Here is an 18520-nt window from a genome sequence, read left to right on the forward strand (position 1 = left end):
AACGGAAGCTTTTTACATATTCATGTTAAAAATGGTTGTGCCTGAAATGAAACTCTACTTGAAATAAAAATTCACCTTATTTATTTTCTAAGTGCGTGTTCTATAGAGCTTATTGTGAACAATTTATCTTTTCATATGTTTCATTTTCTTTTTGACCTCGTAATTTAATCGTAAATTTCTCTTTTGTGATGTATGCAGGACTTCCACAATCATTTAGTCTGCTTAAATTTTAGCCAATAATTGCTAATCTGCTTCAACCCCGCCCCTGCATGCTCACGGAAGACCCGCAAATCCAATAAACAACTAATTAATAAAACCAATTCCCGCCTTTTTTCTTTTTTGATAATCACGACCTTAGTCGTTTCCTCACGACTAAGGTGGACACAGGTACTTTTTGAGTTTTTAGGGGTTTATCATCACACAATAAAACAAATAAACACCAATTGCAGGTTTTACTTATATTAACATTTCTTCTGTCAGGGAATCCTATCTGGTCAAGGAGGGTTGACGTATTTCCAGGCCCTGCAGGAATAGCACATGTGTGCATAAAGCAGGGAAAATGAGTACGGGGAAGCCAAGTGGTCTCAAACCACCCACCAAAATTGGTAAACCAGCTTCGGCGCCAACCAAAACCTCGCCCACCTCAGGTGAGTAACCTATGGGTTACATATTAAATGCACTGATTCACACATGACGTGCCTTTATTTTTGCTGACTGCAGCTGGTGCCAAGGCTGCAACATCTCCGACCTCCAATAGCGGCCAAGATGCGCCGTCAGATTTCTCTGTTGGCGAACGTGTCTGGGTCAACGGAAATAAACCCGGTTCTGTGCAGTTCATCGGCGGGACTCAGTTTGCACCAGGCCAGTGGGCAGGAATAGTTCTAGACGAGCCCATCGGGAAGAACGATGGCTCTGTGTCTGGAGTGCGCTACTTCCAGTGTATGGACTTGCGAGGCATATTTACTCGGCCCTCCAAACTCTCTCGTGCTCCCGTGGCAGAGCTTGAGACCAACGGCACGCAGACTTTCGCCAACAAGTCGTCTGCCTCCCCTGCCAAAGATCCTGCTCCTGTCACTCAAACCATTATTGCAACCACCAAGTCCTCATCAAACCTCACCAGGGCCACCAGCGAGTCTGCCTCCAATATGTCTGAGACGGATTCGGCCAAGAAGTTACAGCGGGACATGAAGCTGGGTGATCGTGTGCTGGTGAGGCCCGTATCTGGTCTGTCTTCACACTTTAGTGGCTCCTTGAGGGAAGTTTGAGGGAATGTTTTGCTTCCATTCCTTAGGTTGCAGGATCCAAGGCAGGTGTTGTGCGCTTCCTGGGAGAAACTGACTTCGCGAAAGGTGAATGGTGTGGCGTTGAGCTGGACGAGCCTCTTGGCAAGAATGATGGGGCAGTGGCTGGTGTAAGGTAAGGCCACAATTTGTCAAAATTACACAAGAGAACAACCCGTGAGAACAGGACATTTATAACACATTTATAAAACATTTATGCTTAGCTGGCTGAATCTTAGCACATTCTTAACCCTCAGGTGCTCTTCGTTTCGGAGTCACACTTGTTATCTTCCCGGTCAAAAGTGACCGGACACCTAAAAATGAAACTTTCTCCATCCCAGTAAAACCAATGCAATTTATTTTTGTTCTATAATATTTATTCTTTTTAATTTAGTATTTTGAGACAATTTAATTGAATTTATTAATATTTACGCAATATTTATGGTTTATTTTTGCCATGGAAAAATATATATATTTTTTCTATATATATATTATTTTTTTCAAAAAATTATTAATGCAGTATTTTAGTTTAATATAGAGTCTAGGCCTTCAGAGAAAAAAATATTTTTTGAAGAAAATTAGCACCATCTGGTTACAGTATAGAGAAAAAGCGTAGAATCATAGTGTAACCACTAGATGACATGTACAGCTCTCTATGGAGAGGCATGTGAATTCCCCAGCTGTTTATGAACACATTTTGTTGTTGTTGTTGGTGGATTTGAATATATAGTTGAAACTATTTCTTATAAAAAAAATTTGACAAACAAAAATTCACAATTTTTTTCCCCAATTTTTTACAATTTCCCATTCATTTCCTATGGGGGTCATTTTTGACCAAAGACCACAAGTGTGACTATTTTTTTAAGACCACTTAGCATGCTCGGATCATGACCTCAATTTTTTTTGTGTGTTCACATACATAATGCCATAAAAGTCACCAAGTTTCTTAACATTGCGATGAAGCTGTGATTTTTAAAAATTCAAAAGATACTTTTTGTAATCAAAATTTATTGGTGTGTATGTGTATAAAAGTGTGTTTGTATATGTGTGTGTGTGTGTTGGTGAGTGTGTCTGTTTTGCACTCTAGATGTTGTAGAGTATCACCCCTTTCTTGCGGTGTCCTTTTTTTTTTTTTTTAGAATTGTGGCCGATTTGTAGATTGTACATACAAAAATTCAGAGAATTATTATTTTTTTGTCAATTTAAATTGCACCACTTAAATTGCTCGAATCATGACCTCAATTTTTTGTGTGTTCACATACCCAATGCCATAAAAGTCACCAAGTTTCGTAATTTTCTGAAGAAGCTGTGATTTTTAAATATCCAAAACAGATTTCTTTTATCACAATTTATTGGTGTTTTTGTGTATAAAAGTGTGTGTGTGTGTGTGTGTGTGTGTAGGGGTGGGTATGTCTGTTTTGCACTCTTGATGTTTTAGAGTGTCACCCCTTCAATGCTGAGCACTTTTTTCTGCATCGTGGCCGATTTGTAGATTCTCAAAGTTTTTGTGTTTTTGTCAATTTCCCATTCGTTTCTTATGGTCGGTCATTTTTGACCGAAGAGCACAAGTGTGACTATTTTTTACGACCACTTAGCCTGCTCGGATCATGACCTCAATTTTTTTTTGTGTTCACGTACATAATGCCACAAAAGTCACCAAGTTTCGTAACATTCCGATGAAGCTGTTATTTTTAAAATTTCAAAACAGAAAATTTTTCGGTCAGAAATGACCGAAGAGCACCTGAGGGTTAAGAAACTAAAGTTTTGAGACATTGTTGAGAAGCCATAGAAAAGGCACGTGAGATTATTTGTTTTTTTCCCCAACTGTACAGTAGGTCAAATAGCTTCACTTTTCATGTTCAGTTCCCAAAGAGCCTGATGCATGACTGGATCTAATAGGAAAAACTGTGAAAATGCGAGTAAAACAAACGATTAATCAACTACAACTACCAATTTTCCAGTGATCCATGGATATTGACATGCAGCCAGGAATCATGCTTGCCTGATTTCGACGTCAGGGAAATAATACATAAAGCAAATTCGCTTGTGAACACTTACAATAGAGTGCCGATTGAAGTTACGACGTCCCTCTGTAGGCCAAAACGCAGAAGTGAGTTAGCATTTTAGCACTACCGATTCCCTCGCTCTAAAGTCTATGGGGTTTTTGAATGGGTTTTTGCTAAATCGCCTGAAATAAGATCTGTGGTGAACAAAGCCTCTAAATATTTTCACATTTTGATCTATGACATAGAACACACAAAGTTTTTAAACTTTATTTTGTCTGTTTTATATAGGCTTCAAAATGTATAAATTGTGGATTAACTTGTAAAGATTTTCTTGATAGATAAAATGTATGAGTCACAACTTATCTTATTTTTTGCGATTTTCCAAAAGTCTATGGGGAAAATGCAAAGCTTTTCGGTCGAGGGAAACCATGCGTTGCTAGCTTCCGAGTTGTCCCACCAAGTGACGTCATCGGTTCGGCACTCTATATAGGCACTTCGGCACTTATATCAATGTTATATATCGTCATATCGTCCAGCCCTAAAACTTTTATAGTTTTGTCAGTTTATTTAAAAACAACCAATTATGCTGAACATAAGATGGCAGATATTTATTTATTGAGTTGTCATTGCAAAATATAACAATATAGGATATGATTTTACACCAGAATTCAACATATTGACAAAAAATGATAACTGCAAATCCATATTTTGCTGTCTGGGTGGGTTGTTTTTGTGAATCGCAGCGATCCATTTCCTTATTTTTTTCTGTAGCTTTTGGCAGTCTGTTAAAATATACTTCAGATTTCTTGTCAAATCTATTTGTTCAGTCAATCTCAAAGCTTTTTCCTGTTTTAGATGTGTTTTGTGTGTTTTTCGCGGCATTCTCACTGAAAACCAATGCTGCCACTCAATCGGTGTAACCACATTCACTCCAGACAGTGATGTCACATGCATACCCTCTATAATGTCCTGTTTCGCTCTGAAATATTACATTACAGAAGTAAAACGAGTTGGTAATCGCATGTTAGTTTTAGTTGAACTGTCTTTATGGGTAGTGTACTGTAAGTAGAGTCTAGAGTGCATATAAAAAGTCTACACACCCCTGTTAAAACGTTATTTTTTTTGTGTGTGATGTAAAAAATGAAACAAAGACAAGTCATATCAAAACTTTTGCATATTTAATGTAAAAATCACAACCTATGCAATGCCACTGAAAACCAAAGTGACAGTTTTCATAGAAAAAAAAAAAAATCTAAATACAAATTTGGAATAACTAACTGCATAAGTGTGCACACCCTGATTTTATTACAGCACTCTGTTTGGACATGAGTCTATCAGCTTGGCACATCTTGATTAGGGAATAATTATCTATTTTTATGCTTTACTCTCACAGGTATTTTCAGTGCCTCCCAAAGTATGGACTGTTCGCTCCTACGCACAAAGTCACGCGCATCGGATTCCCGTCCACCACTACTGCCAAATCCAAAAGCTCCAGGCGCAGGTCGACCCTAAAGAACAGCCCGAGCGCATCTTCTGTCAGCTCCCTCAGCTCTGTCACCTCCTCAGTAGGAGGCAAACCCAGCCGAGCGGGCCTGGTACAGTCCTGCTCCTTTCACTCACAGTATATGTTCTTCTCCATATATTATTAGAAATAACACCCGTCAATAAACTCTCAGCTCACAGAGACGTCTGCACGGTACGCACGGAAGATCTCAGGCACCACGGCCCTGCAGGAGGCCCTGAAGGAGAAGCAGCAGCACATCGAGCAGCTCCTGGCTGAGCGGGACATGGAGAGGACGGAAGTGGCACGAGCCACAAGCCATGCTGGAGAGGTGCAGCAAGAGCTGGCACTGCTCAGGCAGGGCCAGGAACAGGTGAGCAGTTTTCTGATATTAAAGGGGTGATGAACTGAGAAATCAAATTTTCCTTGAGCTTTTGACATCTAAGAAGTCATCATATTTTAAGAAAATCCTGTAAGTTTCAGAACTGAAAACATCCTTGTTATGCTACGTTCACACCGGACGCGAATTGCGCGTCAAATTCGCGCCTGACCACTTTGTGTTAATTCGCGTGTCAAGAGTGAAACTAACGCGTGTAAAACAAAAGTTTGAAGTGAAATTTACGCGCATCAGAATCAAAATCCGTTGGCGGCCATTGTTTTTATGTTGACCGAGCATTCACGGAGAGACTCACCGCTCTGTATTTACTCTGGAGAGCAGAACAGTGGTGTGGGGATCATCGTCGCCATATATTTGTATCCTCTGGACCCTTCGGAGGCGAACTATTTGGCTAGTTTCACCATTTGCTCGCTCCAGGAGCTGCATCTAGATGACGGCCGCTGTCAGCGGTACTTCCGCCTGTCCCGCGCCCAGTTTGATGACATGTTGTCCCGCATCGGAGCGAGGATCACCCTCGCCCTCATCCATCTAATCTAGCTGGCATTTATTTTTGTTTTGATGATAAATAGAGCCAGCTTCCAAAAGTTATTAACCTGTCCTGTGATTTTTTTATTTATTTTTTTTTCTCTCTCACGTCCAGACACGAACTTATGCACATATGTTGATTGTCTTTACATCATAATACTATTTCATATAATCTAGATATGGAATGAATAACATTCAATACAAAATGAACATGTCTCGTATATAGAAATAATGTTTTTAGTGATAAAATATTTGCTTTGTTGTGCATAATCCCACCATGCATTTAGTCATATTACAAAATAATTTATTGAAGCATCCAGATGCTTCACCACTTCACCGGTGTGAACGTACCATTAGTCCAATAAAAGCTTTTAGACACCAGCCTCAGCAAACGACTCATTTTTAAAAGTGGGGAACTATGACGTCAAAAAGGATAAAACACCACCCCCGCAGAAGAAGATCAACGCCTACTTCAACACGGCCGGTTTAGCCCCGCCCACCGATTCGCGCATTACACGCATAGCTAGCTAAATTACATAGATGCCTACCTCGTGATGACAAACCGGATCGAGCTACCGAGCAATACAGAATATTGTGCAGCGTCTGTTTGTGGAAGAAGACAGTCGCTGCATGAGCTTCCTCTGGATTCCAATAGGACTGCATGAATAAACATTATATTTAATGACGTTCTAGCTGATGAGGGTAAAACATTGTCCATTTGTTAGCTTCATTTCACTGAGGATTGTTTTGTAAACTATTAAACTGGATTTGCAGACCTATTAAGAGTAAAGAACGGTGCTGTGCCTGCTATATTGGATCCGACAGGAATTGTGCAACACACGGACTCTGGGTCGAACATGTATGGGCGAATCATTCCGGTTGCCATTTTACAACATTGGACGTTTTCAAAACAATTTCCCCCACGTGCACGATGAGTGAGTTGAAACTCATTATAATATGCGAAACTGTTATCCACTCACAGCAGTGGGTGTTTACTTTCAAGTCTTCAATGTGAGACGCCCATAAAAACTGAGCGTTTTTGAGCTAGGCTCAAAACTAGGGTAGAAAATAGCCTATTACTTATTCATTTTGATGTTTTTGAATGTAAAAACCAAGCGAACGTCATAAGCTGACCTCAGACAACAATATGATAACATTTTAAAAGCCAGTTCATGACCCCTTTATAACCAGACTCTAAAGGTGATGATACACTGGGCAACTTTTTGAGCAAGATTTCTGGGCAATGTTGCTTGGGCACTTTCCTATTGAGAATGGGCAACAAGTTTTTATCTGGATATTTTTGATGGGTCTCACCTGGTTGCCTGTTGCCAACATTGCTCAAAAAGGTCACCACCTTTAGATGCACACGTATTGCATGGTGTTCTGAATCTTAAAATTTTGCATGTGTTTTTGAAGTACGCCAACGAGATGGAAGCCAAGTTGGACCAGTTGCGGAGACTTGTGGAGACTGCAGACCGAGATAAAGTGGAGCTGATGAATCAACTGGAAGAGGAAAAAAGGTCATCTTTAAAAATACTTTATATATTGCTTGATTATTGCAAAAGAACTCGCAAGTTCATGTGATTGTGTTAAGAAACCTTGAAGTGTACTTTTTATCCCACAGAAAAGTGGAGGACCTGCAGTTCCGTGTAGAGGAGGCTTATATTACCAAAGGTGACCTAGAGGTAAAGTGACCCTATCATATACGTTTACATCGAGAGAAACCCAATATGCCGGAACCAGCGTAGTCACCTGTCACAGATCAGTTTGTGTTCATGCAGAAATTATCAGTATCGTTTACACTTTTAACAAAACAAATTCACAGGAGATACGTAGATATCAGAAAAATAAATATTGTTTTCAAGAGATGATAGATTAGATAGATAGATGATTGATTGAAAGACTTGATGTGATCACAACTGTCTACAGATAGATAGATATATAGATAAACTTGTTGTGACTACAATTATAGATAGATAGATAGATAGATAGATAGATAGATAGATAGATAGATAGATAGATAGATAGATAGATAGATAGATAGATAGACAAACTTCTTGTGACTACAATGATGGATGGATGGATAGACTTGAGACTACAACTCTAGATAGATAGAATTGTTGTGACAACTATAGATAGACTTGTCTTGACTAAAACTATAGATAGATAGATAGATAGATAGATAGATAGATAGATAGATAGATAGATAGATAGATAGATAGATAGATAGATAGATAGATAGATAGATTGATAGATAGACTTGTTTTGACTACAACTATAGATAGATAGAATTGTTTCGACTATAACGATAGATAGATAGATAGATAGATAGATAGATAGATAGATAGATAGATAGATAGATAGATAGATAGACTTGTTTCGACTACAACTATAGATAGACTTGTTTCGACTACAACGATAGATAGATAGATAGATAGATAGATAGATAGATAGATAGATAGATAGATAGATAGATAGATAGATAGATAGATAAACTTGTGACTACAACAATGGATGGATGGACGGATAGATAGACTTGAGACTACAACTCTAGATAGATAGAATTGTTGTGACTACAACTATAGATAGACTTGTCTTGACTAAAACTACAGATAGATAGATAGATAGATAGATAGACTTGTTTCGACTACAACTATAGATAGATAGATAGATAGATAGATAGATAGATAGATAGATAGATAGATAGATAGATAGATAGATAGATAGATAGACTTGTTTTGACTACAACTATTGATAGATAGATAGATAGATAGATAGATAGATAGATAGATAGATAGATAGATAGATAGATAGATAGACTTGTTTCGACTACAACGATAGATAGATAGATAGATAGATAGATAGATAGATAGATAGATAGATAGATAGATAGATAGATAGATAGATAGATAGATAGATAGATAGACTTGTTTCGACTACAACGATAGATAGATAGATAGATAGATAGATAGATAGATAGATAGACTTGTTTCAACTACAACTATTGATAGATAGATAGATAGATAGATAGATAGATAGATAGATAGATAGATAGATAGATAGATAGATAGATAGATAGATAGATAGATAGATAGATAGATAGATAGATAGATGGATAGATAGATATACTTGTTTCGACTACAACTATACGCCTTATTCATGGCAGCGCCATCTTTGATTTTTAATGAGAATGAAAGCGAGGCTGTGAGGGATAGACTTGCATCTTTTCAATGGGCTGTATTGTTATTTAATGTGTTTTCGGATTGTTCTGCTCATGAAACACTGGAAAAATATCTTTCTAAGAAATTTCAGTTGACAAAAAACTCCTGACAATGTAAGTTGTGGAAAATTGTAAGTAATCTAGGAGCTTTATTCAGCTTTTTACAGCGGATGCCATTGGAAACACGGTAAGTCTATCCCTCACAGCCTCACTATCACACCTGTCATGGCGCTGCTCTGAATAAGGTCTATAGACAGATAGATATATAGATCATTTAAATAATCATTCATTGACAAACAGTGGATCACTTTGTGCCTGTTAGAGCATTGACTCTTTGATGCTTTATTCACCTTATTTGTTCATTCATTCACTCTTTCATCAGTGCATTCTTCTCTTTTCATCTTTTATCACTTTCAAACGTTCATTCCTTCATTCCTTCTTTTATTATTGACACCCTCCATCTCTCTTTCATCTGCCGGCTCTTTGAGCCTTTCACATTTGTTTCATGTCTTTGTGTTCTTGTTTTTTATTAAATGCGATCCTCCGTCTTCACGCTGCCCTGTGTGTGTGTGTGTGTGTCACTGCTGTCTTTGTCCTCATTCATAGAGAAGGGATGATGTCAAGATCTGCATGAAGCTCTTCGTACTTGGCTTTTGGCTGGCATGTGACCCACGCCGTTGGTGTTGTCTCTCTTTTCCTGTTCTGTCTACTAACAGACGCAGACCAAACTGGAGCATGCCCACATTAAGGAGCTCGAACAGAGTCTTCTGTTTGAAAAGACCAAAGCAGATAAACTCCAGAGGGAGTTAGAGGATACTAGGGTAAATGAATCTGTCAGATGGGAGGGGGAGAGAGATTTCTCTTGGGGGTTAAAGTCAGATCCCCATGCTCGGAAGAGGTTTTGTTTATTTTGGGAAAGCGATTTTTTTTTTTTTGTTCTATTCCATGATGGATTGAGGTAGGTCTCTTTTTTGTAAGTACCACTGGGTGCATCTCTGCAAGTAATTTTTCATCCCAAAGTCAAAAGAAGAAAATAAATGATTTTGTATAAATATTATTTTTAGGACCAAGTTTTCCCCCCCATGTCATTTAAGCACCTATAACCTATACTTCTCAGTAGCCGACTGTTATGCGGGGAAATAAATATTATTTAAATTACAAGTATCTTTGTTGGTTTACACTGCTATTCAAAAGTTTAGGTTAGATTTAGGTTAGACTAAAGTTAAAAAAAAAATTAAATCGTTTTTTAAATTATTGTTTTTAAAGAAAATGCTTACGCTTACCAAGGCTGCATTTGTTTGATCTAAACAACAGTAATGTTGTGAAATATTAATATAATAATAAAAAAGTTCTTTTAATATATTTTAAGATGTAATTTATTCCTTTGATGCAAAGGAATGATATGTTGAGAACAGTTGTGCTTCTTAATATTTTCCACGACACCATGATACATTTTTTTTCAGGATCCTTCAATGAATAGAAAGTTCAAAAGAACAGCATTTATTTGAAAAATAAATCTTTGTAACATTATAAATGTCTTTACTCTCAATTTTAAATAATTTATTGCATCCTTTCTGAACAAAAGTATTATTTATTTAAAAAAAAAATGGTACTAAACCCAAATTTTTGAATGATAGTGAATATCATAGTAGAATGTTTTGTGTTAAATGTAGTTTGTGATAAAATAAAATAAAAAAGTCCTGGCAGGTTAATTTTCATTACGCCCATTAAGTTCATGAGAAAGCAGCAGATGTGTTTTATGTAGAAAGTATGTAGTTTATGTTTAATGCCTTCATAGACCGGTTTTGGTCACGCTTAGCAGTTGATTAAGTCTGGTCTGCTGCTGTAGGTCGCCACGGTGTCCGAGCGCTCCAGGATCATGGAGCTGGAGAAGGAAGTGTCCGACCTGCAGCTTCAGCTGAGAACTCTTCGAGCCGAGACCTCGGGATCAGCCTCCCCTCCATTACAAGACAAAAAGGTCCGTTTATCTCCCTCCTTAAATCAACCTAAATAAGATGCATTATGACATTTGCTTGTACGCCAAAAGACATTTACATCATAAGTTCACTGTGTTCTGTGCGTTCTCATAGATCAAGGAGCTGAACTTGGAGTTGGAGAACAAACAGAAGGAGGTGCTTCTATTCCAGCAGAAACTCTCCTCCTCTGAACAGGAGAAAGCATCCCTCCAGCAGCAGCTGCAAGATCTGGTAACACTAAGACTGTTTATTTACTAACCTGAAAACCCCTGGTTATTATTTCACATAATGATTACAGGAAAATAACACTTATTAAAAAAAATATGTGTTTCTTGTGCCATACATTCGCCTCCCTCCAGCCCATATGGTGATCTAAAATCTGCCTTTATATTATTTCAATTATTTAGATGCGGCTCGGAATGCATACATTTCTCTAAAACTAAATGTTTTATCATTACAAATGGCAATTCTTTACAGTGATTTATATCATGGTTATGGTTAAGCTTGACTTGAAGTGTTACTAGGAATATGATTAATTTGAATTTAATAACATTATCACGAAAAACAGATTTTTTTTTTCAACTTATAAGTAATAAGATATAAATGAAATAAAATAAAAATACAGAGTATATTTATATGTGTGTATATATATGTGTGTGTGTGTGTGTAAATAAGCTTTTTTTGTGTAAAAAAAAAAAAGTTTAACAAAGTTATAGGGATAGTTGAGAATTATTTTTTGGTATGTTTTCGCTTACCTCAAGGGCATCCAAGATGTAGGTGTCTTTGTTTCCGCTGTATTTTCAATTTTGATATTTTTAGGTCAAACCATTCTTGTCTATCAGTCATATAATGGAGGTCTATGGTCACCACCTCAAAGAGCATGTACAGAGAAGTCCAAATTAAACATGATTTAATGACTCGTAAATGTAAGTACACATTGATGGCCTAAGACACAAAACAAGCGGTTTGTTTGAGAAAACGAACAGTATTTATATCGTTTTACCTCTTGTAATCACAGCCACAAAGCGCCCGTGCCCTCAGATCACTTGGACGTGGCTGTGGTTACAAGAGGAAAAAACTATATAAATACTGTTCGTTTTCTCACACACTGCTCGTTTCGTGTCTTAGGCCATCAATGTGTACTTACATTTACGAGTCTAAGAGTGTAAACAAACATACCAAAAATTTATTTCAACGTGAACTATCCCTTTAAGTATTCTTGTCTGCATAATAACTTGATTCAAAGCAAGGTAAACATCTGTTTTTGGCCTGCATTTTGTTCCCGTACCAATTAGTTTGTAATTGTTTGTTCTGTTTAATTTCAGACAAATAAGCTTGACTCAGCTGCAGAGGACAAAAATAAAGCAACACTTGCAATGCAAGGTAAGTAAAACATGACTCATCAAAAGCACTAAAAGGCTATTTAACTACTGTTAAGAATCTGATCCTTTGCATCTCTGGCATGTGAGCCTGCGCCAATGTGAACAGCTCTGCACACTCATTTTTGCATGCTCATGAGATAAACCAGATGCTCCCAGCATAGCCATAACTCACAACGCCACACTTTTTACTTGCTCCGCAATCCAATTTGTGTGAAAGTTTGGGGAAAATGATCGTATTAGCACAAATACTGCTTCATGAGCTCCTCTATGACCTCCTCCCCTTCTTCTGTGTGACGGCAGAAATGGAAAGGAACATGAAAACGGAGAGAGAGAAGCTGGATCAAGTATCCAGGGAGAAGGAGGAACTGCTGAAGAAACAGGTGAAGGATGAAGAGAGAGAGATTCAGATGAAGGAGCTAATGGAGAAGTTGGGCCAAACAGAAGGAGAGTTGAGCAGAATCGCAGAGAGGAGCGTTGGGCTGGAACGGCAGGTGGCGGAACTGAAAGCCTACAAGAACCAAACCCAGGTGACTGACATTTACCACTGTAAAACAGACGCCCCGTTTTATACACTACCGGTCAATACACTGGGGTGGGTACGATTTTTAATGTTAATGTCATTTGTAAAGCATATTAGATTGATTTCTAAAGGACCAACCATGTGACAATGAACACTGAAGTAATGGAATCAGAAGCATAAGAGACTTCTTTCAAAAGCATAATTTGCTATATATATATATATATATTATATATATATATATATATATATATATATATATATATTAGTGTTGTCAAAAAACTCGGTACTTCGGTACCAAGTCCGTACTAAAAAAAAAAAAATGTTACGGTACCAGCTTTTCTAGGTACCGAGTACCAGGTTCATCCAGTTCTAGACGCGCTGTCTGAAAGGTGCACAGTCGCGTCCTCTTCATAACGCTGATATGGCTCTCTCTCTGAATCCACTTGTTGACACGAAAGGAGGAAAGAGCCACATATGGAAATATTTTGGATTAGGCTAATGTCACGTTGCCATAAGAGGCCGATTACATGCAAATTCGCAATTTCAAATATAGGCGCGCGTGAGGCAAGCGCGCTCATAATAAAAACTCGTTGCATAGCAACGACAGACGCCGCGTGAGAGCAAGCGCTTTGGAAAGAATAAGCACGCGCAAAAATATAATAAAAAACACGCGCGATGTGCTTTCGGGGTAGTTTTACGAGTACATGAGCACATTAGTATCCAACCAACACCAGAGTACTGGTATTAGTATCGATGCATCCCTATTTATGTCATTTAATATCAGTGCCAGTTCTAGGCATATTCTTGCCTTTATAACTCAGCTGGTTTAAATATGAATGCAGTTTTAGATTAAATAAAAGTACAGTCAAGTCAAATAAAACATGTTTTATCTCCTGTATAGTTTGGTAACGCTACAATAAGATAGCTACCATTCATCAACATTACTTAGTTCACATCAACACATTGAGTGAACAATATATTTTTACAACATTAATTAATGTTTGTAAATGTTATTTAATACAAACACTTGATTGTTCATGTTTGTTCACTTCATTCATTGTGCATTAAATAAATGTTAACGGATTAAAACTTTACAAACAACTTTAAAAATGTGTTAGTGTATACTATTGTTTGTTTTAGGTCATTTTATCTTAACTTTTTCTAAAGTGTTTATAATACAAATGTACAGTTCCCATACTTGTAACCGTGATAAACACTTAAATATATGTAAATTTAAACTAAGCTTTGGTACCGAAATTGGTACCGAGAACTGTGAATTTTTACTGGTATTGGTACCGAATACTAAAATTTTGGTACCGTGACAACACTAATATATATATATATATAAAGAAAAAGAATGACCCCAAAATTCTGTCATTAATTCTATATAGCATAAACTGTTAACCTATGCCATAACAAAAGGCCATCATGTTTCTACTGTTCAAAAGTTTGGAGTCACTGAAGCTTGTTTCTGCCACAGAATGAAAAATAAAAAAGGTAATTACGACTTTTTATCTGACAGTTGCGAGTTTACATCTGGTGAGTTATAAAGTCAGAATTGTATGATGTAAAGTGAGAATTGGTTGATATAGTCGCAATTGCGTGTTATAAAGTCAGAAATGCGTGATATAAAGTTGAAATTGCGTGATATAAAGTCAGAATTGTGAGATATAAACTATTCTGAGGGGTAAAAACTATTTTTTTCCCTTAGAATAACTCACAATTGCGAGTTTATATCTCACAATTCTGAGAAAAGACGTCAGAATTTCGAGATATAAACTCTCATTTATGTGTTATAAAGTCAGAATTGTGAGAAAAAAAGTCAGAATTGTGAGATAAAAAGTCTCAATTTTGTCTTTTTTTCTCAGAATTGCGACTTTATATCTCACATTTGCGACTTTATTTCTTAGAATTGCGACTTTATATCTCGCAATTGCGAATTTATTTCTCAGAATTGCGACTTTATATCTCGCAATTGCGACTTTATTTCTCAGAATTGCGACTTTATATCTCACAATTGCGACTTTATTTCTCAGAATTGCGACTTTATATCTTGCAATTGTGACTTTATTTCTCAGAATTGTGACTATCTCGCATTTGCGACTTTATTTCTTCAAATTGCGACTTTTATATCTCGCAATTGCGTCTTTATTTCTTAGAATTGCGATTTTATATCTCGCAATTGTGACTTTATTTCTCAGAATTGCGACTTTATATCTCGCAATTGTGACTTTATTTCTCAGAATTGCAACTTTATATCTCGCAATTGCGACTTTATTTCTCACAATTCTGACTTCATATCTCGCAAATGTGAGATAAAAAGTCGCAATTATTATTATTTTTTTTTCAGTGGCGGAAACATGCTTCCATATTGAACGGCTATGCCATCACCAGAATAATTACATTTAAAAACATTTAAAAATAGAAAACGTTAATTTAAACTAATTATATTTTACGGTATTACTTTGTATTTGGGGGTATTCTTGTTCAGATATCTGCAGCCTTGGTGAGCATAAGAGACTTGATTTTAAACTCTTACCAACCCCAAACTAGTGCATATTTGAGCATGTTGGTCAAAAAGTGTAGTACAAGTGTGTAATACTATTTATGTTTTTCCATGCAGTCTAATGAAAACCTGGAGCAGATGATGCACAAGAATAAGGAGTTGCAGGAGGAGGTAAGTACGCTTTACTCTTCATATCATAAATAAACAGTGTTTTATGACTCGTAGTTACTTTTACTTCGTATCCGTGTGAGGGTTTTTGAAAGGAACTTGGAAGGGTGGGACTATTTTGATGTTCAAAAGTCACGTGGTTGTCTGGGTGTTCTGGGTGGTTGCTAGTTGTTTGCTCACTGGATCTTTTTGCGAGGTGAGATCCAAATACCTCAAATCCACATTTTCTGAGGTATTCATGTTCATACAGTAGCACTGCTGTAGGATGACGTTTATAAACCTTATTCAGAGCAGTGCCATGTATGAAAACGAAGCTTTGAGAGATAGAATTACCATGTTTTTGATTGCTGTATAAAGCTCCTAGATCACTTTTTATCCCACAGTTCATGTTGTCGGGACTTTTGCAGTGTTTCGTCAGCAGAACAATAAAAAACACACTAAATAGCAGTACAACCCACTTTTCCTAACCCACGGTATGGAAAATAATCAGCGACAGATGAATCAGATGTATGTCTTCTCACAGCCTAAAAAAAAAATTCAAAGACTTGGTGTTAGGGGTTTGTCCAAATCACCAACCTTAGCAGTGTTTGTGATTCTTGCCTTAGCAGACAACAGTAATAATCATAGAAAATATCTGCTTTAAAAGACTTAATTCACCCCAAAATTTAAATTCTGTCATTAATTACTCGCCTTCATGTCGTTCCAATCCAAACCCATAAGACCTTCGTTCATCTTCGGAAGAAAATATGAAGATATTTTTGCTGAAATCGGAGAACTTTCTGTCCCTCAATTGGCGCTTTGACGCTTCAAAATGTTTACAAAGAGATCGTAAAACAAATCCATATGATTCAAGCGGTTTAGTCCAACTTTCCGAAGAGACACGAAGGCTTTATATGATGAACAGATGAACATTCATCAACTCACACATCAGTAATTACTGACAGAATTGTAACTTTTGGGTGAACTATCCCTTTAACATCATACTGCTGTCAATATGTTGAACACAAAAATTTGTTTACATGTGTGAAACTGGCAGTAGTATTATTAAAACATATTCCAAATTTGTAGTCAGATTAACTTGAAGTCATTTATTTAAGAGATGAGCAGAGATTTTTCACTGTGTAAATGTCCTGTTACTGACGTAATGGTTCAGGCACATTGTTAGCTCATGCATGAGTCCTCTACATCTGACCGCCTGCAGGCTGCATGTAAAGCATGTTCTGTGTGCTCGTATGTGGCCTTACATAAGCAGCCCAATGGCCAGCGCTTAATTATCAGAGGAGACTTTCCTCCTACGGTTGTGCTTTTCACATACGGTAAGACTGCGTGAACGCCTCAAGTGATGGGTCTTACTTGATTCAGCATCTGTATTACAGAAACTCACCTGCATTGGTTCAGAGAATGTTGTTGGTTCTGAGGATATTCAGACATACACATTATTTATTAGGAATAATAATTATGGTCTTGGTTTGAAGACATTCGTGTGGATAAGCAGAATCTGTTAAGCATTGATGTGGGTAATTTTGGTTTGTCTCCTGTGGCCTTTCAAACCAGACATTTGGCGAGTGCTAGGTTTAAAAGACAAATAATATTTAGGAATATTACCAATTTAATTGCACTGACGCTATCAGATACAAGCAAAATCTTTAATTGAATTGAGCTGGATAATGATGCTATTATCTTGATGAGTTTTACAGTCGCCTTTAGTTTTATGGTAGCTACTTTATAGAGATTTAGAAATGGTTTCAAAGCAGGTTCGCAGTAATAAATACCGGAGGGAAAGAAACAGAACAAACTTCATCAAATATTAGATAAGCATAACATATATAACATTATCATGTTATTTTTACTGTTTAAAAAAGTGAAGCTGTTTTTAAACAATCTGTATTGTATTAATATACTCTATGAATAATAAACTGTGCCTGCTCATATTAATGGACTCTTAAGATTAAGATAGAAAAGGTGTTTTTGGGTAAAATAACAACATTGCTCAGGATATCCAGAGAGAGAGGCCAGTGCTTGTTTGGGTCAGTTCATGCAGATTTTAGTGAGACTTACTTTCTGTTTCACGAGGCAAAACATAGACAGAGTTAAACGGTTAGTTCACCGTTATTATTTACACACCCTAATATTGACTTTTTGAGAATATGCAAGCGTCATTTTGCACTATATTCCATCTCTTTTGAAGATTATATACCATAACTTTGTGTTAAATCAGAGGAGATGTACTTAAAGGGATAGTTCATCCAAAAATGAAAATTCTGTTGTTCCAAACCCGAAAGATTGTGGACCAAATTTGGATTAAACCGCTCAATTAATGTGGATTAGTTTTATGATCTCTTTATGAACTTTTTGAAGCGTCAAAGTGTCACTTTTGTAGTAGTCAATGGAGGAATAGAAAGCTCTCAGATTTCATCAAAAAGATCTTCATTTTGTTCTGAAGATGAATGAAAGTCTTACAGGTTTGGAACGACTGGAGAGTGAGTAATTCATGACAGTGGGTGAACTATCCCTTTAAAGGGGTCATGAACTGGCTTTTTAAATTTTATTATATTGTTGTCGGAGGTCAACTTATGACGTTCGCTTGGATTTAGTCACACCCTAACCCTTTAGTCACTAACCCTAACCCTAACCCATTCAAAAACATCAAAATGAATAAGTAATAGGCCATTTTCGAGCCTAGTTTTGAGCCTAGCTCAGAAACGCTCGGTTTTTATGGGACGTCTCGCACTGAAGACTTGGAAGTAAACGCCCACTGCTGTGAGTGGATAACAGTTTTGCATATTATAATGAGGTTTGACTCACTCGTCGGTGCACATGGGGGAAATTGTTTTGAAAACGTCCAATGTCAACCGTAATGATTCGCCCATACATGTTCGACCCAGAGTCCGTGTGTTGCACAATTCCTGTCAGATCCAATATAGACGGCAAAGCACCGTTCTTTACTCTTAATCGGTCTGCAAATCTAGTCTTGTCTACAAAACAATCCTCAGTGAAATAAAGCGAACAGACAGACAATGTTTTACCCTCATCAGCTAG

At 37.1% G+C, this 18520-nt stretch overlaps 1 protein-coding gene across 2 annotated transcripts in view; it reads left to right on the forward strand.

Annotated features, from left to right (window-relative positions):
* The window catches only part of clip1b (CAP-GLY domain containing linker protein 1b), a 36049-nt gene that overhangs the window by 2320 nt on the left and 15209 nt on the right, over nt 1-18520 (forward strand). Inside the window, exons 3-15 of one of the 2 annotated variants that reach the window (XM_039677308.2) lie at nt 481-647; nt 721-1208; nt 1292-1416; nt 4680-4881; nt 4963-5160; nt 7126-7229; nt 7334-7394; nt 9646-9750; nt 10779-10907; nt 11020-11136; nt 12231-12288; nt 12588-12814; nt 15431-15484. In XM_039677308.2, coding sequence (XP_039533242.2) covers nt 560-647; nt 721-1208; nt 1292-1416; nt 4680-4881; nt 4963-5160; nt 7126-7229; nt 7334-7394; nt 9646-9750; nt 10779-10907; nt 11020-11136; nt 12231-12288; nt 12588-12814; nt 15431-15484 — 1956 coding nt within the window. In that variant the 5' untranslated portion in view covers nt 481-559. The remainder of the gene's footprint in view (nt 1-480; nt 648-720; nt 1209-1291; nt 1417-4679; nt 4882-4962; nt 5161-7125; nt 7230-7333; nt 7395-9645; nt 9751-10778; nt 10908-11019; nt 11137-12230; nt 12289-12587; nt 12815-15430; nt 15485-18520) is intronic. The other variant, XM_039677309.2, reaches the window with a different exon arrangement.

This window comes from Pimephales promelas, chromosome 23 (genome assembly GCF_988280905.1).
Source record: "Pimephales promelas chromosome 23, fPimPro1.hap1.1, whole genome shotgun sequence".
In the NCBI taxonomy this organism is placed as follows: Eukaryota; Metazoa; Chordata; class Actinopteri; order Cypriniformes; family Leuciscidae; genus Pimephales; species Pimephales promelas.